At 39.5% G+C, this 24,100-nt stretch overlaps 1 protein-coding gene across 1 annotated transcript; it reads left to right on the forward strand.

Moving 5' to 3' along the window:
• The first annotated feature begins 20,741 nt into the window (after positions 1–20,741).
• LOC131316649 (cyclic phosphodiesterase-like) lies at positions 20,742–23,402 on the forward strand. Its single transcript, XM_058346083.1, has 3 exons — positions 20,742–20,834; positions 21,884–21,938; positions 23,007–23,402. The coding sequence occupies exons 1-3, from the start codon at positions 20,811–20,813 to the stop codon at positions 23,210–23,212; spliced, it is 285 nt and encodes a 94-aa protein (XP_058202066.1). The 5' UTR covers positions 20,742–20,810; the 3' UTR covers positions 23,213–23,402.
• Positions 23,403–24,100: the final 698 nt, after the last annotated feature.

A 24,100-nucleotide genomic window follows, 5' to 3' on the forward strand; every position in this document is an offset into this window, starting at 1 on the left:
GTTGACGTCTCCGAAATGTCTTGAACGAAGACTCGTGGGGCAAAAATAGAGATTCACGCGTGGATAGGAAAACATGAGACACGAAAAACAGAAAACATGTGTGTATTATTCTATGAGAAAACAGATGCATTGGCCATATTCATACACGTATTGGCCAGGGAAATGATGTCGGTGGATTATACTCTACTATGGTGCTGTAATTTAATTTCAAGGTTAGGACTTTAATCTCTACTATGATGAGGACCTTAACGATATTTGATCGAGCTGATTTTTGGTGCACATGTAGAACTCAACGAGCTCTACGCGGTGAACGTCTCCGATCGTCGAAACGATGCCGGAAAAGCCTCGCCGGAGACTGTGCAGCGCGCTGTGCAGCACGAAGCTGCACATCACACACCCTCTGTCCCTCATCTATGAGAATTGTGTATTTTTTATGAGAATTGTGTATTTTTTATGAGAATTGTATATTTTTCTATGAGAACTGTGTATTTTTTATGAGAATTGTGTATTTTCTATGAAAACTGTGTATTGTCCATGAGAACTTTGTATTTTTTATGAGAACTGTCTATGAGAACTATGTATTTTTTATGAGAATTATATATTTTCTATGAGAATTGTGTATTTTAATGTGTGGTGAGGTTATATGAACTACTCCATCCGTCCCATAATATTTGTCTGGTCCGCAAAACGGAGACGTAAAAATAATACTATTTTTGTAAGAAAAGTTGAAAAAAAAGTCAACAATTTACTAGATCTCGACGAGTTCTTTTAACTTATGAAAAAAATTTAAATTTTTTCTCGAAAGAAATGCATTATTTGTAGTCCTCGTTTCACGGACCGGACAAATATTATGGGACGGAGGGAGTATATATTTTCCAATTCACATAGTCAGTTCTCATAGCTCTTATAGCCACAGTTCTCATAGTCAGTTCTCTTGAAGAATTTCGTCAACTCAATTGCATATATGAAATATTAATCGATTTTCTTGAAGACTTTCTTCCATTAATTTACTCTCGGTGAGAACTGTAATTATATGGAGGTTTTCTCAAAGACTTTCTTCCATTAATGCCTTGTTCTCTTTATTTTTCAAAAAATTCCTTCTATATTTTTCATACTTTCAACATTTCTCTTTCTATCTCTCTCCACTTATTACATCTATTATTTTTCAAAAAAAATTTCAAAAACAATCCAAACACAGCATAAATTACTTTGAGTGAGAATTTTTCTTACTTTCTCAACAGTTTTCTGCATTTTCCTTTGGGTTTGTTGATTTCGAATTCTAAGGTTGTGTATGACATTAAATATTACAAGTCACTGAATCTGTTATAATTAGGCCTTGTTTACATAGTTCACATATGTGAATTGTGTATTTTTCTATGAGAACGGTGTAATTTCTATGAGAACTGTATATCTTCTATGGGAACTATCTATGAAAACTGTGTATTTTATATGAGAACTGTGTTTTTTCTACGGGAACTGTGTATTTTTCTATGAGAACTGTGTATTATCCATGAGAACTGTCTATGAGAATTGAGTATTTTCTATAAGAAATGTGTATTTTAGTATGTGATGAAACTATTTGAATTGTGTATTTTTCAGTTCTCATTGCCCAGTTTTCATAGCTTGTTAAAATAGCATAGAGAACTGGCAGTTCTCATAAAACTGACTATGAGAATTGGCAATTCTCATATCAAGCTCACATAGCCAAGGGTATTTTCTATGAGAACTATGTGTTGTTCATGAGAACTGTGTATTTTTCTATGAGAATTGCGTATTTTTCTATAAAAAATTGTGTATTGTCTATGAGAGCTGTCTATTAGAATCGTGTATTTTCTATAAAAATTATATATTTTTTGTTAGAACTGTGTATTTTAGTGTGTGGTAAGACTATGTGAACTGTGTATTTTTCAGTTCACATAGTCCAGTTCTCATAATCAATTCACAAAGCTTGTTCTGTATGAGAATAGTCACTTCTCATAGCCAATCCTCATAGAACTAACTATGAAAATTTATAGTTCTCATAGAACTGACTATGAGAATTGATAGTTCACAAAGCCAGTTCTCATAGCTCAATTCACATAGCCAGTTCTCGCTCAGTTCTCATAGAACTGACTATGAGCTACACTTGACAATTCTCATAGCCAGTTCACATAGACAAGGGTATTTTTGTCCGAAATAATATGATTCAGGAATTGATTCTAAAAATATAGCTCTCATAGCCATAATTCAAGGGCATTTTTGTCCAAAATAATATGTTAACTCGGGTTATGTGAACTGGCGGGGATATTTTTGTCCAAAATATTATGTTAACTAGCTATGAGAATTGGCAATTTTCATAGCCAGTTCACATAGTCAAGGGTATTTTTGTTCGAAATAATATGGGTCAGAAGTTGATTCTAAAAATATAAATTTAACTAAAAATAAACATATACACAAAAAGTTAAGAAGAATGGGTAAAATAGTAAAAATGCATGAAAGTAAAAAAAAATGACTGAAATAAAGAAGGAATATTTTTGTTAGGGGCTAAATTAAGTCCGAACCTACTTTTTGGGGCTGGCCTCTAAATTCCCCTTATTTCTATTCCCACTTTTTGCACTTTATGAGAAAATTTAGAAGGGGCTCATCCTATTTTTTAGTATTTGGGCCTCCAAATTATCTTTGGTTCTCCAAATATGGAGACCCTACTCCATTTTTGGGTAACTAAATTGACGTAAGCGGGTAATTATTAACGGTTCATTATGTTTTTTTATTTGCTCATTATGTTTTCATGAAATTCAATTAAAAAAAATACGATTGCCTCTTCACAAAACATCAATATGGATTTGACTAAATTTCATTTTTTTTTATTTCTTGGTCATTTTTAGTTTTCTCATTTATATACATTATGGATTATTAGGATTTTAATTCTCAGTTGGGTAACTAAATTGACATAATCGGATAATTATTAACGGTATATTATATATTTTTATTTGCTCATTATGTTTTTATGAAATCCAGTTAAAGAAGAATATGAAAAGAATACGATAAACTGTTTTGCAAGAAATCAATATGGTTTTGACTAAATTTAGTTTTTTTATTTCCTGGGTCATTTTTTGTTTTCTGATTTCTATAAAGTATAGATTAGTGGGATTTTAATTATCAGTTGGGGTAAGTAAATTGACGTAATCGGATAATTATTAATGGTACGTTATATTTGTTTATTTTCTCATTATGTTTTCATGAAATCCAGTTAAAAAAGAATACGATAGACATGTTCGCAAGAAATCAATATGGTTTCGACTAAATTTCATTTTTTAAATTCCTGGGTCATTTTTTGTTTTCTAATTTCTATATAGTATAAATTAGTGGAATTTTAATTACCAATTGGAGTAACTAAATTGACGTAACCGGGTAATTTAGTTTGCATGATGAATAGTTGTATATCTTGTTTCTGTTTCATAATTGTTTATGTTATAACAGGTGAAAGGATTGTCATGTGACTCATGCCAATGCTACAAGAAAGAGTCGACCTACATGCAAATGTCAAAAAAGTAGTTGGTGCACTAAACTTAAATGTGACACCTCAACATGATAATCACCTATGTATAATCTATATTTATGGAGACAAACGTGAAAAGATTGTCAATTTGAATGCTATTCCTTTTTTTTTTTTTGGTCCCAAAAAGAACCGAAACCTGACTTCCTTAATTTCTTAATAGCCCAAATATAAGAAAATGACATGAAAGCAGCAATTGGGGATCAAATTCACAATTCTTATTTTGACAGCCTATGCTTTAGGTGCAACACATTACTAAATTTCATGTCACAAGGAAAAAACACGTGTTCATGTTTTGGATCCAACCTTTGGTTGGTCAGGGATTGAGTGGAGTGGTGAAACTGAATGTTGACCCAGCAAATGGTAATCGGAGATTTGATATTTACTGTTTATTTTTTCTATTAAAGTTATAAGGAAAAATTAATAGAAAAAATAAGCTATTGAAGGATATATACACATACTCCAAGTTCGCGAGCCTAATCGACTCTAATACTGTCAGGTTCAAGTTCGGCTCATTTAATAAACGAGTCTAAAATTGAGGTTCAGGTTTGGCTCGTTTAGAGCATCTCAAGTCCTTGCCATTTTTCTTCCCCAAATTTGGGTCAAATTCTAAGCAAAAACTCATTTTGGATAGGAGCATCTCTAATGGAAAAACCCTATTTTGACCCAAATTTATCATTTTTTAAATACCCAGTGGCATTCATCTCACCAGCGAAGCTCCGAACGTCTCACGTGGAGGTTGGAAGAGATGAGGTTGGAGTCGTTGGGGCCGTTTTTCAAGGAGTCGCAGCAGAGGGTGATGTCGGCACCGTTGATCTTGAGAGCGTCGTGGAGCAAATCAAAGAGCTCGGGCAGGACTAGGTTTCATGTGGGTGTGAATCTGTATCTAAAGTTGGAGAGAGAGAGAGAGAGAGAGAGAGAGAGAGGCAGAAAAATAGGTATGAGTCTGGTTTGTCCTAGATTTGGGAAAGAAAATGGGTAAAATCCAAAAATGGGGAAGAATTTGGGTCATGATTGGAGATGTATTTTTGATGATTTTACCCATATTTTGGGTTTGTGTCTTAAAATGGGTCAAGGCTGGAGATCCTTTTGGTCCTCGAATTGAGCTTAAACGAGTTTTTACTAAGTCAAGTCTTGAATATTTTACAAATGGCTCAGCTCATTTGCAACCATACCGTTAAGGATTTGTTTGGAACATATGGAAAAGAAATGAAGGAGAAAAAAAAATACTCCACGAAATTTTCCTTTTGTTTGAAATATTCCTTGTTGCTCTGTTTGGAACTTAGGAAAGCTGAGAGAAAAGAATGGAAAGTTAAATTTTTTCTTTCTAATTGTTTGAGAAAGAGAAAATAAAATAAAGAATTCTAAATTTTGCGAATAGTAAAATTTCTCTCCCAATTTCCCTCTCATTTTATTTCCCTAATTTTCCATCATTTTTCCTCAACTCCAAACAAAGCCTAGTCTTACAGATCGTTTGGATGGAATGATTTTAGGACCATCATTTTTCCTCAACTCCAAACAAAGCCTAGTCTTACAGATCGTTTGGATGGAATGATTTTAGGAGAAAAGAAAAGAAACTGAAGGGAAGGGGACTCTCTCTGTAACGCCGCAAATTTTGGGAACGTTAAGTAAACAATTTTATTGGAAACTTCAAAATAGAGTCTGACTCATTATTTCATTATAACTCCCATAAGAGTACTTTCATTACATAAAATGAGGGGAAACTAAGGTTCCTAATTACAGCTCCGCCTGCTCCTCCATTCTAGCCAGCTCTTCGGCTCCGAAAGCCTCCAAGGTGTGCAGCTCACCCTGATCATCTACAAAGTCTAACACATTATACCAGCGTCGCCACTAGTGTAATATGTCAGAGTCACCAAAGGTAACACCATGAGTTATAGGAGCTCAATAGAATAATCATATACCCCCTAACCCATAATTTACACATAGCAGGTCATAGATATAGTACACAAACTCATGATTGTCACACAACTCATGGATATTCAATATAACAATGACAATGACACATCCACATTCCCTAATCTAACGTTGGTGTCAGATATATATGTGTTTCTTCTACATGACTCATCGTAGACCGTGTCTCGTTTTCATTTACCATTTCAAAAAGCATTTTTTTAACACACCCAACCTCAGTTCCGCTGCTCCGGGTTTCCGAGTATCCTCACAATGGTTCCGCCACTCCGGGTTCCCATTGCACACAAAAATATGGAATTTGGCATTGGGTCCTCTCCACAGATAACCAATTTACAATTCAAAACCCTCGGTTCCGCCGCTCTGGATTCCCGAGTATCCCACAATAGTTCTGCCGGTCCGGGTTCCCATTTGGGTTTTCGAAAATCATTAAAACAATTGCGTTGGCTCCTCTCTGCGGATAACCAGACCACAATTCATTCCTCGGTTCTGCCGGTCCGGGTTTCCGAGTATACCACAATGGTTCCGTCGCTCCAGGTTCCCATTGGGTTTTCGAAAAAACACACACACACCATACAATAGGCAAGTCCGGCCACATTGCAGTTTCAAAACCACACATTGTCTTTAACACACCCTAGGTGTCATGTTTCTACTTTCTCAATTTCTATGTCTCGTTACATGCATGGACTCCGCGGTAGGACTTTTCACGTACGTACACATAATTCATTCATTGAAATCTTAAAACTAAACTAGCAAGATCATCCAACTCTATATTACTTATCATGCTCAATTTTACCACGTAGTCATGCTCAAACATTTAGCACACAATATAAAGCATAGTGTCATATGGACGGACACCTTTGGAGTGGAAAACCACTTATGCTTTATCACACAACAATAAGTAATACAAGTAATCACGTATATATGCTCATAACCATCCTAAGATCAAAATACGAATACTTTGCCATCAAGTTAATATTTCGAAAATTCGTTCTTTCTTTCTCTTAGGGAAGTTCAAAACAACATATGTTTTTCTAGAAAATAAAGTCGGGATATTCAATAAGTCATATTTCTTTTCAAACCTTTAGTAAAACACTTTTCAAATTCTCATGCATTCAAACATTCAAACAATATACACACTTCTATTTATACTTAGAGATAATGAGTAGAGGTATTCTACCGTTCTTCTTGGCGGTAGGACAGCTACGGAAAAGTAAGTACGTCGGCGATCGCACGGAATGACTTCCTACGGTAAGCTTGCGGTAGTTTCGAAAGAGAAAGGTTTCTCTCGAAACTAGTTCTTGACTAAGCTACTAAACTTTTTAGATCGAAATGGTGGTCGAGTGGTGGTTTAGTGGCTGCCTTGAATGAGTTTCTTGAAGAACTCAAGAACAAAGGAAAAACAAGTAAGAACACAAGAATTTCTAGAGAGAGAAGTTAAAGGATGGAAGGTGTGGGTTGAATGGCATGAGGGGGGGTCCTATTTTTAGCAAAATTTTGGCTCCCTCTCCCCTCCTGTGGCCGCCACACCCCCCCCCCCCCCCCCCCTCATTTTCTCTCTTTCTCTCATGGATTTGCTCCATTGTGTTGCCATGACTTGTCAAATCCAATCTTTAGGCATAAAGCTATAAAATCAAGTAGGATCTTAAGGCTTTTTAGGGAAAATCCTAAGTAATTATACCCTATCTAAACAAGTCTTACAAGTCTAAAGATATGGTTGATTGGGCTAAAGAATAGCCTTTCATGTTTAGTCAATCCTAGGCTAGGTTGTAAGTCAATATCTAGGGTAATCAAGGGCTAGGTTCTAGGATGATTAAAGGCTAGATTGTATGCTTGAAGTAGTCTAGGAATGAGTTGTCAAATAGTCCTAGGCTTGAGTATGAAGTTGGCTAAGAAGTAGCTTGTGGGAGTGTACCAAAACACATGCACACACCTCACTCTCTCTCACTCTCAGCCTCTCTCTCCTCTTTCTCTCTCTCAGCCTCTCTCTCTCCCTTTCCCTCTCTCTCTCTCTCTCTCTCTCTCTCTCTCGGCTTCTCTCTCTTTTCCCCATGTGTATATATATATATATATATATATACATATGTGTAAGACTAAGGGTGTTAAGGTCTAAGTAGCTTACTAAGCCTAGGGAAAGTAATGATTAAAGGTTAAGGCTCTCAAGTGCTAGATAATACCCAATGGTCAATATTTCCCCTAGAAAGTGTATATATCTATATATATACATAGTTAAGGATACTTAGGTACTAATTAGTCCTATTGGGCCTAGGTACTAATTAGTCTTTAGGGTTGCGTGCCTGACAAGTATAATGATTACTACTTTTGGTAGTATCACAATGACTACCTTTGGTGTCACGCCCTCGATTTTCAACATAAATAAATAAATCATTTCGATAAAAGAGCATCGCATAACATAAATAATACCCAAAATGGTTTCCCACTTGTTCAATTTACAAACAAATCCCCATGTTTCTTAAATTACATCCTTGGCACCACGGCCCAAACTAAGTCAAATACAAGTACAAATGAGTTATTGATTTACAGACAGTTTAGTCAAAGAAATCAAGAGGAATTAGTTACAAAACCATCTCTAACAAAAATAGGTGATTTACAAAGATGATTAAGTAATTAGACTTCGTTAGCTTCCAAAAATGACTTCCACACTGAGCTTTCGATGCTATGCAAGCTACTGCCCGACACTCGGACTTGAAAAGAAGGATTTTGTTGAGTTACACTAGCCCAGTAGGAAAATCTCTACTAAATCTATATGTAATGAGATGATCAATATGAATATAGAGAATCAAGCTAAATGGCACATTCAAGAATAACACAATCCAACACCACTTCCTAGTATAAAAGCACTCTCAAGCTTATACACATACATACTACTTCTACCAAATTTCCACCCCTTGCAATCCGTGTTTCCACCCCCTTGCATTACGGTAAACTCCACCCCTTGCAATTTCATATTTCCACCCCTTGCGTTACGGCAAACTCCTCACATATCAACATTATCCAACGCATCACAAATAACTCATGGATCACAAGAATCAGAACAACAACACATCATTTCAAAGGGTATGAAATTCTCAAACCCTAAGGTAATCCATTTGAACCATATATAGCGTTCAAGCACCAATATCACACGAAATCACCACAATACATGTAGAGAAAGAGATAAATCCTTACCAAAGTGGGTTTTGAGCAAAACCCTAGGTTTACCAAGAGTTATATGCTTGAATCCACCAAAAACGAGCTCCACCCAAGCTTGGATACAAGATCTAGAGTGAATACAACCCAAAAACAAGACAAATGAACAAAGATCAACAAGTGATTGAGAGGAGAGAGAAAAATGTGGGTGAGAGCCCAAAGATGAGAGCAAAAACACAAAACCTACCCCTTGTTCTCTAAATGCAAGATTCAAGTGATTTTGAGGTTGGAAACCCTTGGATCTTGAAGATTTGAGGTTGAAATCAAGAGTTTTGGGTGAGATTGGAGTTGGGTAGGTGAGAGGGGGTGTTTCTAAGTGTATTTCGTGGGTTTTGGGTGTGAAAATTTGTAAAGGGGGTTATTTATAGTGGTCCAAAATGCGTGCTGATTTTTCAAAAAAAAAAAAACAAAGCGTGCTGAAAATCGTAGAAAAACACAGCATGTACCGGTACTGGTACTGGGTGACTCCCAGTACCGGTACTGGGTGACTCCCAGTACCGGTACTGGAACCCCAAAAATGCCAAAAAACACAAATTCTGGACACCATGTACCAGTACTGGGTGAAAGGCAGTACTGGTACAAGCTAGGCAGAAAATAAAATTTTTCCGACAGACACCGAATCAAACCCCACTTGCTACCAACACTTCCAAACATCAATACAACCTCAAAATACAATATTCCACATATTTTAAATGTTAAGGAAAATAGGAAAATTCATGGGTCTCTACACTGTACCCTCCTTAAAGAAATTTCGTCCCGAAATTAACAATCCATGCCGACTAAACTTATGCATCGAGTAAACATGCTCATGTCACAACACATTTTATCAAACAACGAGTTAACAATAATAAGGTCGAAATTTGAGACTCACATTGGTTAATTTAGAAATAAATGCGGATACTTCTCTCTAACTTCGTCTTCCATTTCCCACGTCGATTCTTCCTTTCCAAGATCACTCCATAGAACTCACACTAACAGAATGGTCTTACCCCTCAAAACTTGGTCATGCGAGTCTAGGATTCGTATCGGCTCCTCCCCATAAGATGCATCAGCTTCCAACTCTAGTTTGGACCACTCTAGAACGTGTGACGGATCCAACTCGTATTTTCGGAACATCAACACGTGGAACACGTCATGAACGCCCGATAACCTTGGTGGCAATGCTATATATGCCACTTCCCTGATCTTCTCGATGATATCAAACGGCCCGATAAAACGCGATGAAAGCTTTCCCTTTTGCCCAAAACGAGATAACCCCCGATGCGGTGACACCTTAAGGAATACATGATCCCCCACTTCAACTGATAACAGTCGGCGACGACGATCAGCATAACTCTTTTGTCTACTTTTGCGCGGTTAATAATCGTTGACGAATCACTTTGACTTGCTCGGTGGTTCTCTTTTGTGCCTCAAGAAGACGTTGGCGAATCGCTCTCATGCTTTCGAAGGTTTCTTTGATCAAATCCGGCCCAACTAACGTAACCTCGCCCAACTCGGTCCAACAAACGTGTGATCGACACGGTCTCCCATACAAAGCTTCATACTGTGCCATCTGGATACTAGATTGATAACTACTATTGTACGCGAATTTGACTAACGATAGGTGATCTTCCTAATTTCCTCGGAAGTCCATAACACAAGCCCGAAGCTTGTCTTCTAGAATTTGGATCACTCTCTCGGATTGCCCATCCGTTTGAGGATGATATGTGGTGCTAAATAGAAGATTGGTGCCAAAAGCAGCCTACAGACTTTGCCAAAAACGCGCGGTAAATCTTGGATCTCGATCCAACAAGATGGAAATGGGAATTCCATGAAGAGGGATAATTTCACGGATGTACAAACGACTAAGCGTATCAATCGAGTCTGAAACCTGGATAGGTAAGAAGTGCGCCGACTTGGTCAATAGATCAACTATCACCCAAATGGCATCATGCCCCCTCGGCGACCTTGGTAACCCGGTAACGAAATCCATAGTCAGATTCTCTCACTTCCATTCGGCCACTGGCAATGGTTGTAACTCCCCGGCAGGTCGTTGGTGTTCGGCTTTGACTTGTTGACACGTAAGGCATTTGGATACGAAAACGACGATGTCCCTCTTCATTCCCGGCCACCAAAACTATCTACGCAAGTCATGATACATTTTTGTTCCCCCCGGATGCACGGCTGATGGTGAATGGTGAAATTCCCTCAAAATCCTCCCGACATGAAATGGGTATGAACAACTTTCCTTGGTATTGTAACCCTTGATCGGCATGAATCATCCACCCCTCTTGAGCATTTATGCTAAGAAACTCGGCACAAAACTCTCCTACTCTCTTACTTCTTCGTCTTGCTATTGGGCCTCAATTACTCGAGTCGACAAGGTTGATTGAACGATTAAGTTATACAGGGTGACTCCATCACGGACCTCTTCAAAATGCAAGGCATAAGTGCCCAAATCGTTTGTCATCTTCCACTCATGAATGGCTAGATTCGCAAGGTGAGTCGATTTTCTGCTTAAAGCGTCCGCTACTACGTTCGCCTTTCCTAGATGATATTGCAACTCAAATCCATAATCTTCTAAGTGCTCCATCCAACGGCGTTGTCGCAAATTAAGTTCCCTTTGGGAAAATAAGTACTTTAGACTCTTGTGATCGGAAAAGACTTTGAATCTCTCACCGTAAATGTAATGATGCCAACTCTTCAATGCAAAGACGACAACCGCTAGCTCTAAATCATGGGTAGGGTAGTTCCGTTCGTGAGTTTTCAATTGTCGTGATCCATACGCTACCACTCGCACCAATTGCATCAATACGCATCCTAACCCCTCCTTAGCAGCATCACAATACATGGAGTAACCGACTCCCCGTCCAAGGAGGATTGAAACCGGTGCGGTAGTCAACCTTCTCTTCAATTCTTCAAAGGCCACCTCACATGCGTCACTCCAAACAAAACGAGTCCCTTTTCAAGTCAACCTAGTCATCAGAGCTGCTAGACGAGAGAAATCAAGTACGTAACGACGATAGTACCCAACCAAACCCAAGAAACTACGAATCTCGAATACGCTCTTCGGTCGCTGCCAATTCATTACTGACTCTATTTTCCCCGGATCATCAAACACCCCATCCTTCTACACAACGTGACCTAAAAACTTGACTTCGAACAACCAAAATTCGCACTTACTAAGTTTGGCATATAAATGGTGTTTTCGTAAGAGTTCAAGAATGATAAAAAGGTGGGTTTGATGTTCCTCCTCTGAAGGCGAATAGATAAGGATATCGTCCATGAAAACGACCACGAAACGATCAAGATAGGCATGAAAGATACGATTCATTAAGTCCATGAAAGTTGGCGGTGCGTTCGTCAATCCAAAGGGCATCACAACAAACTCGTAATGGCCATAACGAGTACGAAAAGCGGTTTTAGGAATGTCTTCCCTCCGAACTCTCAATTGATCGTAACCGGACCTTAAATCGATCTTGGAGAAATAAGTTGCGCCTCGAAATTGGTCAAACAAATCGTCGATTCTACACATTGGATACTTATTCTTAATGGTGGCACGGTTCAACTTACGATAATCGATACATAGATGAAGCGACCCATCTTTCTTCTGAGCAAACAAGGCTGATGCTCCCCACGGTGATGTACTCGGATGGATAAACCCCAAATCCTCCAATTCTTGCAGTTGAGTCTTCAATTCTTGCAACTCGGTGGGCGCGAAACGATAAGGAGATACGAAAATAGAAGCAATGCCAGGAAATAAATCGATGGTGAACTCAATCTATCTCTCGGGTGGCAAACCAAGTACCTCCTTCGAAAATACGTCCGGAAAATCACAAACAACAAGGGGCATGTAACGACCCGTTCCCTCTAGCACCTTTTGTAGAAAATAAATCTGTAACGACCCGTCCTAATCGTTCCTACAACCAATCACATTTTGTTCATACTTATAATTATTAGTGAAACCATCACCACCCTGGCCAAACCCCACTGCGGGAGCACCTCCCACTGCTCTCTTCCTCTCTTTCTTTTCCACAACCAAAATAATAATCCCCCCAATATTCTCCCCGGCCCCCCTTTTTCCTTCTTTTATTCCTTGTATATATAGATAGAGAACATGCTCAGTCATCTCATTAGGTGCCATTTGGTGGACAAGTGTCCATTGCTTGTTTGTTTTTTTCCTTCTTCCTCATCCATTCCACAACCCAACAAATAAACACACATACCATGCATGCACTCCAGCACACAAACACCTCACGTGCACTCTTTCACAAAATTAACACCCGGCTATCATGTAAAATAATATCAAAGCCCACATAAAAATAAATCCCCTTTTAATAGGATTAATTCCTTTCTTCTCTTTTAAAACTACCCACCACTTTGCCCAGGGCGGGGCTCTGATACCACGGACCCCAGGGGAGGTTGCTGGGCCTGTGCAACGAGGACGTTGCATCCCTAAGGGGGGTAGATTGTGACACCCCGCTTTCCGGTGGCCGACGGTACTGCAGGATGGCAGGCTCCGTCCGGACTGGAGGGGGCAAGTCATGGTTTATAAGGAAAAGATCCCTCCTACTTGTACAAGGCCTTTTAAAGCCGTGAGGGCGAGCCAAAGCGCATAGAAACTTCATAGTTAAGCGTGCTCATCCTGGGGTAGTCCAGGGATGGGTGACCTACTGGGAAGTCTATGGGTTTTGAGCGTCTAAATCGGACAATATTGTACAAAGATGGAGCAGGTCGTTACAGGGCAACTCCCCGTGTGCGGACACATCCTCATCTGAGGCCAAGCTTGCTAATAAGGCATACATCGACTCTTGCTCCCGAGACTAGCACAAATATAGCTCTAACGGTTCCCGACGCTCCCCGAAGAATTCAAAACAAGAACCCCCAGGTGGACAGATACGGACCAGATGCTTGAAGCAATCTATGGTAGCATGAAATGTAGATAGCCAATTCATGCCCAAAATGAGGTCGAACCCCGACGTATTCAACACAATGAAGTCAAAGGTAAAACGATGATCTCGAATAATGAGTTCACAATCCCGGCAAATACGATCTAACGGCGATCTACCCCCTATAGGTGTCTCAACGAACAACGGAGGACTAATATTCTCAATTTCCAATTCCAAAGCACACGCAAAAGATGCAGCAATGAATGAATGCGATGCTCCAGAATCAAAAAGTATTCTAGCAAAGGAGTTAAACAATAGAAATGTACCCCTCACAACCAAAGTTTTCGGGGCTTGAGAAGTGACAGGAGGAGGTGGTGGTGGTGGCGGAATAGCAGAAGTGATAGCAAAAGCCCTTCCCTGAGTCATCTGACTCTGAACATGTCCACCTCGCTGACCGGAGCTCTGAGTAGGTGCCGAAGAACTCGCTCCTCTCTCAACCTAAGTTCCCTGAGCTGATGTGGTCTGACGGAAGTGAGGTTGTTGCTGCCTCTGAGTACCCCGAAATGACTGCCGACTAAGACCCTGTCCACCCCTTGGTTGCTGGACCGAACCAGATTCGCTTCGTGTACCTTCCTTATGCGGACAATTTCTCGTAAAATGACCGGCCTTCGCACATGTAAAACATGTACCCAAGAGCAGCGGACACTGAGCACGAATGTGCCCCGCCTGACCACACTCGTGACACACAATTGGAGTCCTAGTCGGATTTCCCCGAGTCCCGAAAGAAGAAGACGATGGAGGCCTAAAGTTCGACGGACCTTGGGAAGCTGGAAATTGATCTTGCTGCCAAAACTCTCCGAAGAAGAGCTCATACCCCCCATCGGTTGCCTCGATTCCCAAGCCTTAGGATTTCGTGGTGCTTTCTTTGGAATCTCAATGCTCCTTGCACACTCGACGACATCGGCGAACCTTCCCTTACGTTGTGCCATCCAACCCCTTTTCAAACTGCCTACATTTTCTGTCCTTAATAGCCACCAACTCCGACGTGAAACGGGACAAAGATTGGAACTTTAGAGCGTATTCCGACACGGTCATATTCCCTTGTTCCAACTTCTCGAACTCCTCCCTTAGTTGGTCACGGCTAGTCTCCGGAAAGTACTGCTCCTCGAAGAGCACCTCAAATTTGGCCCAAGTTAAGTTCTCTACATCTGGCTCATTCGCTTGAGCCGCAGTCCTTGCCGCTCTCCTTGTATCCTTCCTCAACTCCAACACAAACTCCCACCACTCATTAGCTTCCCCAGTAAGTTGAACGACCACAATATTGACTCGCAAGTCATCCTCGGTAATCCCAAGAGCCCTGAAAAGTTTTCGGATTTGGGCTAGCCAATGATCGGCCACGAAAGGGTCATTGCTCGACCCGTCGAATGTCGGTGGATTCCTACGACAAAACTCCCTCATTGCTGACAAGGCACGACTGTCTGCACTTTCCCTAGGAGCTGGGTTTAAAAGGTTTGCGGCCGCATGAGCCACAACGAAATCCCTAGCAAAGGGATTTTGAACGATCAGTACTTCCTCTCCCTGACCGTGTCCGGTCCCATCCCCCGGATTCCCATTCGTATTTTCCCCTAGCTGGCTAACCTTATCCTCACTGGCGCCTCTCGGCCACGACCACGACCACCTCAACTTTCACCCTCACCTACTCTAGCACGCGTTCTCGGAGGCATCTTACTACAAGATATAAGAAAATAAAGGTCCATCAATAACAACTTCATTTAATGAGCTCTAAGCCCCCGACTATCCCAACAAGGGTAAAACAACTCTACGCCACTCTACCATATTCAAATGCAATGCCAAGTAATCCAAATAATGTCAATGCACTCAAGCACACGTACGTTTATGCAAAAGGTGTGACTTTTGAACCCATGAGACTAAAAGTCTTCCCTCGGTCTCAAAGTATTCAAACCTAGATGCTTTGATACCAATTTGTCATGCCCTCGATTTTCAACATAAATAAATAAACCATTTCGATAAAAGATCCTCGCATAAAATAAATAATACCCAAAATGGTTTCCCACTTGTTCAATTTACAAACAAATCCCCATGTTTCTTAAATTACATCTTTGGCACCATGGCCCAAACTAAGTCAAATACAAGTACGAATGAGTTATTGATTTACAGACAGTTTAGTCAAAGAAATCAAGAGGAATTAGTTACAAAACCATCTCTAACAAAAGTAGGTGATTTACAAAGATGATTAAGTAATTAGACTTTGTTAGCTTCCAAAAATGACTTCCACTCTGAGCATTCGATGCCATGCAAGCTACTACTCGGCACTCGGACCTGAAAAGAAGGATTTTGTTGAGCTACACTAGCCCAGTAGGAAAATCTCTACTAAATCTATATGTAATGAGATGATCAATATGAATATAGAGAATCAAGCTAAATGGCACATTCAAGAATAACACAATCCAACACCACTTCCTAGTATAAAAGCACTCTCAAGCACATACACATACATGCTACTGCCACCAAATTTCCACCCCTTACGATCCGTGTTTCCACCCCTTGTGTTACGGTAAACTCCACCCATTGCGATTTTGTATTTCCACCCCTTGCGTTACGGCAAACTCCTCACATATCAACATTATCCAACACATCACAAATAACTCATGGATCACAAGAATCAAAACAACAACACATCATTTCAAAGGGTATGAAATTCTCAAACCCTAAGGTAATCCATTCGAACCATATATAGCGCTCAAGCACCAATATCACACGAAATCACCACAATACATGTAGAGAAAGAGAGAAATCCTTACCAAAGTGGATTTTGAGCAAAATCCTAGGTCTACCAAGAGTTATATGCTTGAATCCATAAAAAAATGAGCTCCACCCAAGCTTAGATATAAGATCTAAAGTGAATACAACCCAAAAACAAGACAAATGAACAAAGATCAACAAGTGATTGAGAGGAGAGAGAGGAAAACGTGGGTGAGAGCCCAAAGATGAGAGCAAGAACACAAAACTTACCCCTTGTTCTCCAAATCCAAGATTCAAGTGATTTGAGGTTGGAAACCCTTGGATCTTGAAGATTTGAGGTTGAAATCAAGAGTTTTGGGTGAGATTGGAGTTGGGTAGGTGAGAGGGGGTGTTTCCAAGTGTATTTCGTGGGTTTTTGGAGTGAAAATGGTAAAGAGGGATATTTATAGTGATCCAAAAAGTGTGCTGAAAATTGCAGAAAAATACAGCATGTACCGGTACTGGGCGATTCCCAGTACCGGTACTGGAACCCCAAAAATGCCAAAAAAACACAACTTCTGGACACCATGTACCGGTACTGGGTAAAAGGCAATACCAGTACAATCTGGGCAAAAAATAAAATTTTTCTGACGGACACCGAATCAAACTCCACTTGCTACCAACACTTCGAAACATCAATACAACCTTAAAATACAATATTCCACATATTTTAAATGATTAAAGAAAGTAGGAAAATTCAGGGGTCTCTACATTTGATCCAATGGTCCTTAAATGTTAGGGTAAATGTTAGGGAAAGGTAACTAAGTTGAATGGTAACTAGGTTTCTACTAACTACTTGATTGAAAGCTAATTCTACTTGCCAAGTAATATTTCTAGCCAAGAAATATATTGTAAAGACTTTGTTTCCTTTACTAGAAAAATATACAAGTGCTTTTATAGCATGCTTGTCTTTTGGAAAAGGACTGGATTGTCCGATGCTAAGAGATTTGATTTTAAAAGTCTCAAATCTAATTATGACGGATTATTAAAGCTAAAAGGAAATTTAGAACATAAAATAGGAATTTTCAAATATTTAAACAAGATTTTTATTTACTAAAAATCGGAGTTGTTACACTTTCCCACGTTTGGATGACTTGAAAGGTGAGAAACGGTGGGAGAGGGTGAGAGACCGTAAATGACCAGAACCCTTTAAAGAGCCCAGTTTCTTTCTCACCAAAATTGGTGAGATTTCGTGAGAAAGGAAGAGTGGAGCAGCCTGTGCCAATTTTACCCTCCCCTCGCCACCGCCGCACCACCGCTTCATGTCCTCAACCCACCATCACTGCTGTAACCCACCCCTCAAAAAGTTTGGTTCGAACTGGAAATGAAGGAAATTGTGAAAGACCAGTGAAAAGGGGGGGGGGGGGGGGGGGGGGGGGGAGGTAAGAACTCAGCTGGGGAATGGAGGCAAAACTCAAGAGCAAATCCAATTGAGGGTCTCTCGATTTGAACTCTTCCTCAATTTATTTGAAGAGGAGACCAAAAACCCGTCCACCATAGAAGAAATAAGAGGGGGCCAGAGCATTGGAGCGGATTCCTTTTCTTTCTAAACTCTCCATATTTTCACCCCGACTAGGGTTTGCTGCCCGGGGGGGAGGCGCCGCCTTCTCCCTCCTCCCCCTGGGCATTTTTGCCCCTCACTCCTTCAGCGTTTTTCTCTTTTCTCTGCCATACCCGTTTTCTCCTGCCTTTTTCGTCTTCTCCGGCCACCGTTTGCTCGCCAGTAACCACATCTGGGGGTTACCGGTTTGTCCTAACGGCTAGGTGCTGTAGTGGTGGGTGGAGGCGGATCACGAGGTCTCCACGCCGGCTGTGTTCTTGGGCACAGTCGGTCTCATGCCTAGGCAAAGTGCAGCGGCGCGCGTATGGAAGCTTGGCTGTCGGTTTCCGAGCCGTTTATGAGAACCGAATCAACGGTTTCTTGGCGGCATCTTGTGGGATCCAGTAGCTCGTGGGTGTCGCGGCGGCGTAGGCTGTCTAGGTCGTGGTCTGGGTGGGTGGCGACGGTGGGTGGTGGTGGTGGTGAACTGATCTAGAGCTGATTGGGTGTTTGGGCTTAGGGTTGGGTTTGCCCCATTTGGTCCTTGCCTTTGATTTGTGCTGAATTGAATACGTGGGATTTTTGGCCTTGGTATTGTTTTGAGCTTTACGGTTTAAATCTGGGCATTTTGAGGCCCATAAGGTGTTTTGGGTTTTGTCCAAACACGTGTTGCATCTAATTTTTGTTAGATTCCCCTTCCCCATCCTCCAACTACACCTTTTGTCAAGTTTCTTAATAAAACTTTGTTGCCTATCAAAAAAAAAAGAAAAAAGAAAAAGGAGGGGGTCGCTCTGGTCATGGTGGTCTTCGTAGTACTTGTCCAATTGGAACCCTAACTTTTAAGGCTTGAAAGGTTAGATTGGTAAAGATACACATGATCCTCTATTTTCTCCTCACCTAAATTTTGTCCATCCAAATGAGACGGTGAGAAACCACACTCATTTCTTTTCCTTTTTCACTAATAAGGAAAATCACACCCCTATCTTTTCTTTTCTCACATGGTAGCCAAAGGGGGTGTCAGAGAAATTTTTTAGTGCCGAGCGGGTACCACGTGATGCCGGCTCGGTGCATCCAGGTTGTCCATTTTTGTTTTGGAAGGCTCGGATTTAGAGAGTGAAAAATGAGAGAAGAAGAGGAGAGAGATTGTGGGGGTGAGAGGAGAAATGGTGTTTCAATCTGTGCTGTCCAATACACTTTTGGACAGTTCGGATGTGCCCGCTCGGCCACCACGTCAGCTGGGCGGCACTGAAAAATTTCTCGTCTTCCAGTGCAGGTCCCTTGAACTCTTCGTATCATATCCCCATTTTTCTTTCCTCTCTCAACATACCTTTGTTCCTCTCTATTGATCCAATCAATTTCTCCATGGAGGTACAAGTCCTTGAACCACCTCAGCCCTTGAAACATATGTATTCAGTGTGGGCGATACCATTAGAGGACATAACAGAGCGGTTCAAGAAGCTGATGGCTGGGCTCCGATCGGAATTCAGTGGGCCCGAGTTTGAAACACCCCCCCCCCCCCCGCCCCCCCGCTTTTCTGTGTGTGTGTGTATTATGACTGTATTGGGCATTTGGGCTTGTTCAATAGGATAGTTTATTTCAAATTTTGATTGATATGTAAGCAATATGCATGGTAATTTTCCAGATACATTTTCTATGTATGTGTTCCTCTCTATCTGTGTGTAGTACGACCGTATGTTGTATTGGACTTGTTCAATTGGGTAGTTTGTTTTGAAATGTTTGCATCGTCATTTTGGGCATGGTTTTGTTGCTATGTAGGGATTGGCCACCAACAATATTTTCAAATCGGGACATGTATCGTGTATCGTTGTTCGTTTTTCCTCTACTTATGAATCGTATCGGGACATGTATCATGTATTGTAAAATGCGTCAATGATATACAGTTAAAAGTTAGCTATAAAGAACTACATTGTAAAAATTTGTGGTATATATCAAAACACGTGTTTCGTCTACGGAAAATATTTTTTATAGAATGCAAAATTGTTGTTATGTAGGGATTGGCCACCAATTCTAGGAAATAATACCGCTATACCTAATTACAACATAAAAATCTGTGGTAAAACTTTTATATAAAAAAAAGTTGTATTCCCTCTCTTCTATTTTTTTGTGTTTTGAAAATTTGAACTTATGGCAATGTGATGCAGGGAGGCGTGTCAAAAAAGAAGAACGCGCAACAAGGACAATCACAAATAAATTTGAACTAGAGATACTTTCTCTACAAACAAACGATATTGAGAAAACTTCTCAAATTTTTATTAATCAATTCATAAACAACTCCTCAACCCTTAGGCTTGCAACTTACTGTAATTATAATGATAGCCTAGAAATACTAAAATGGAAATAAAATAAAGGAAATCTAAAAATCTAAATCTTCTAGAACAAGAAAATAATAAAAAGGAAATAGAATCTACCAAAATAAGAAAACATACTCCCTCCGTCCCATAATGTTTGGCATTTTCAGGAATGCGTGCCATTTTTAAATTGCATATATCTTTCAATCCATAATGTTTTAGGCGATTTTTTGAACTTTGTTTAATAGAACAAATAAAACTCTATCAAACAAGATCCATATTGCTTATAAAAAAAATTATGCATTAAAAGATATAGTTAATTTTTTCATAAGGTTGGAATAGTGAAAGTGTCAAACATTATGGGACGGAAGGAGTAATATCCTAGGCAATTTACGCTAAAACGGATCGATTCCTACTAAAATACTAAATTCAAAATAATAAACTAAAATTCTAATATTTTTATATTAATTAAAATGGTGGCCTGCATCACAATGGCCCCTCAGTTTTAACTCCTATCGTGTTCCAAGAATGTAAAGATAGATTTATGTTTTTGTGTGAGAGTGTGCTGGTTGTGGTGGGTGCAGGCGGAGGATAGGGTGGGAAGGAAGCTATCTTAGATGTATACCGGCATTTTTTTTAAGGTAAAGATTATTTTCTGCAACAATTGGAAAACATAAAAATGAGGGTGAACAATGAGCTTCATCAAATGGGTTCAGAATTTAAACTCTTATCAGTTTCAAGCATGGAAAAATTGATGGGTGAATAGTTGTTCAAGTCTAAGATGAATCTGCTATTGGTTTTGTGATAAAATTTAGAAATTATTGGTTTCAAGAAGGGAAAACACAACATGTGGATGAACAATGGTCATGATCCGCAAATGTATCTGGCCGCCGGGTATGCAAAGATTGGGGGTTAACTTGTCCCAGGTTTTAGATGAATACAGTTTTTTCTTTCAAGTAATGAGTGTATTCAAGGCTTCACCGCAGCTAATCTCTCGGCACATGCCGTCTCACGGCTCAACTTGCCCATAGAATAGTCTTTTGGGTTCTTTGATGAACACTTGCATATTTGTTTGGGTCATCTTGTATACAGCCATTTTATCTGCGGTTCAATGTGAATAAACTTTGGTGAAAGAAGGGGAGAATGCAGAATTAGAATGATTACCTCATATTAGGTTTCAAGCATGTTAAAAATGATGTGGGAGCATGAAGAAACCCCCAAACCTAATTTGGTAGCCACGCCCTTGTGTTTGGTTGGAGCATAGGAGAGCAAAGCCAATAAAAGTTTGGAAATCGATGGAACTAGGTAAGGAGATGATAAAAGAAAGGAAAAGGTTGAGCTCATCTTGGGTAGAGTGGCGTATTAGCAGTATAGAAGGGGTTTTCAGTTTCTTAGGCATTCCTACAAAATTAGTGTGACAAGCCGGTGAGGCCCTACCGTCAGGGCACGACCATCATCAAATTGGTTATTTGGGAATGAGTCAGACTAAAAAGGAAGTTGGTTAGTCAATTGTTGGTTGTTCTTATTGCTAAGGCATCATATTTGTCTCTGTTGAACTTTTTCTAAAACCATGGAGGGTAGGTATTAATTTAGATACTTATTCACTTTATTCTCATTTTGTTATATGTTAGCAAGCACTTGTATCCCAGTATGCTGAATAGGATTTGGTGGCATGGATTTCTTATTTCAGGTAGTGGAGGCTTGTTCACACTACACCGGGCATTTTGGTTACAAGAGCTCAACCCGTAGGACAACTCAAGTCTCTGAAACTTTGTTGATTAAGTCACGTGAGTTAGTTTTGTCAAATGCAGATATAATCAAGAAATGGTAGAAGCACTTTCTCTTGCTTCATAGGAAGAAGCATTTTCTAGTGAACTAGTTTCTAATTCCCACAACTCATTGAATGTTTGGATGCAGTGTAATAGGTTCGTTTATGCTTGCATAGCAGTATAACGTAGTTATGTCTCTTCAAAAACCTGGGCACTTTGTCATCAATTAATATATATTAAGGAAATGCGTAGTATGACTGACACTTGATAGAATTTGCTTGAAAAAGCTTAAAACTAATATCTTTAAGTTTAATGTTTGCTAGTATCTACGAGATGGAAACCTAAGTTTATAGGTTAAGATTCTCTTAACATTCTTGCACCTATTGGCAAAGCGATTGGTAATAGTTGGAGAGTAAATATGTAAGAGTACATTATAAAATACTTCAACATCCATAGCAGTCGGAGAGTAATATCTAGAGTTGGCTTCCGTGTGACATGTATTTCCCTTTGTTGAACTTGAACCCATAAAAATTAACAACTAATACATCTTTCGGATGCAAGGTAACAACAGATCATATCCTTGCAGAGTGAATGCTTATTACGGGTTCATTCTGAATCAAGGGCAGTTTGTCATCAATTACTATCTACTGTGGAAATGCTTATTTTTACCACAACTTAATTGATTTTCTGACAAAGCTTAAATTAAATGTTGTTCGCAATAACTTGAAAGCTGAAGCTTAATGTTGCTAGTTAGTACATAATTATAAACACTAGTTTATTGGGTTAAGATCTCTTAATATTCCGAGTCTCGAACCACTTTTGTTGGTAATGCTATTTGGAAGAATGCATTATGGAACGGTTCAATATTTAGAGAAAAGAAACAAAACCAGAGTTTGCTACAGTGTGACTTTTATTTTCCTTAGTTTAACCTGATATTTACCATATGTCCAATGTCTATGGAACAAAGAATGCTAATTTATGTCCTTGTTCGTTTGATTAGAAAATGGGTTTTGCTGATTAATACATGTCGTATAACTCTTGTAGCTTATATGCCACATCTGAGTATCATTTATCGGGATTTATCCAATGAGGAGAAAAAGAAAGCTCAAGAGAAAGCCAACATGCTTGATGAAAGCATCAATAGCCTCAACTTCCAGATAAGCAGCCTTGCTTTGTACGAAACAGACATTGAAGACATGACTCTGAAATTCTGGAAGAAGATAGTTGAATTCAATCTTGACACTAATTAGGTACAGAAATGCTTCCACATTTGAAAAAAGACTTGTTATTTGCTCCTCTTTCAGTAACTGAAAGTGAATGCAAAACTTGCTAAGTTCTCTTACTTTGGCACTCTTGTAACTTGAGTTTGTCAACTTATAGCTAAGGTTGTCATACAGGATAGGTATTCTGTATTGTTTTTTATTTTACGTATCGGATACATATCGAGTACCTTAAGGTACGTTAGCAAGTGTAAATATAAGTAACAAAAATTGGTATATTGGTATGCTATAATGCACGGATACGGACACGAATACAAACACGGGCACAGGGATATGGGAATTCTTAAAAAATGGGGACACGGACACGGCGGGGGATGCGCCATGTGTATATTTTTTTGTTTACTTATTTATTTATATATTTAAGTAACAACAGTTTGACCCCAAAAAATTTGTAAAAAAATACAGTTTGACCCCAGAAATTTTATAAAAAAATTATAGTTTGACCCCCATTGTGTTCCTATCAGTGTCCTCAGTCGTGTCCGCCTCATATATTTAAAGCAAATTATTGGACACGCCACGTGGTGTGTCGGACTCGTGTCCCCGTGTTCGGAGACTCCGGACACTATAACACTTCGACCTCTAGTGGTGTCGGTGCTTCATAGATGGTATGACATAAAATCTATTACTCATATTGAGTAAAAACTTAAATGATAAAAATTTTGTTCTTCAACCATATGATACATTCTAGTAATAAAAAATTGAAATATCGCATCATGGATTGGGAAATAATATTTGCTTTAAACATAAGTTAGGTTTAGACATTGTTTTTGGTTTACCTCTATATGACCCATATCTTAGGGTACATATCGCATCAAATTCGTAGCGTAAGATTTATTCAGACATTAGTTATGTTACAGG

The sequence above is a fragment of the Rhododendron vialii genome, chromosome 2a (genome assembly GCF_030253575.1).
Source record: "Rhododendron vialii isolate Sample 1 chromosome 2a, ASM3025357v1".
Lineage (NCBI taxonomy): Eukaryota > Viridiplantae > Streptophyta > Magnoliopsida > Ericales > Ericaceae > Rhododendron > Rhododendron vialii.

Excerpts from the sequence above, each read along its gene's own strand:
- LOC131316649 (XM_058346083.1), top strand. The coding sequence starts at position 20,811 with ATGTATACCGGCATTTTTTTTAAG. Across the intron at positions 20,835-21,883 it reads ATACCGGCATTTTTTTTAAG|GTAGTGGAGGCTTGTTCACA; the intron begins GTAAAGATTATT and ends TTCTTATTTCAG. Across the intron at positions 21,939-23,006 it reads TGGTTACAAGAGCTCAACCC|CTTATATGCCACATCTGAGT; the intron begins GTAGGACAACTC and ends TAACTCTTGTAG.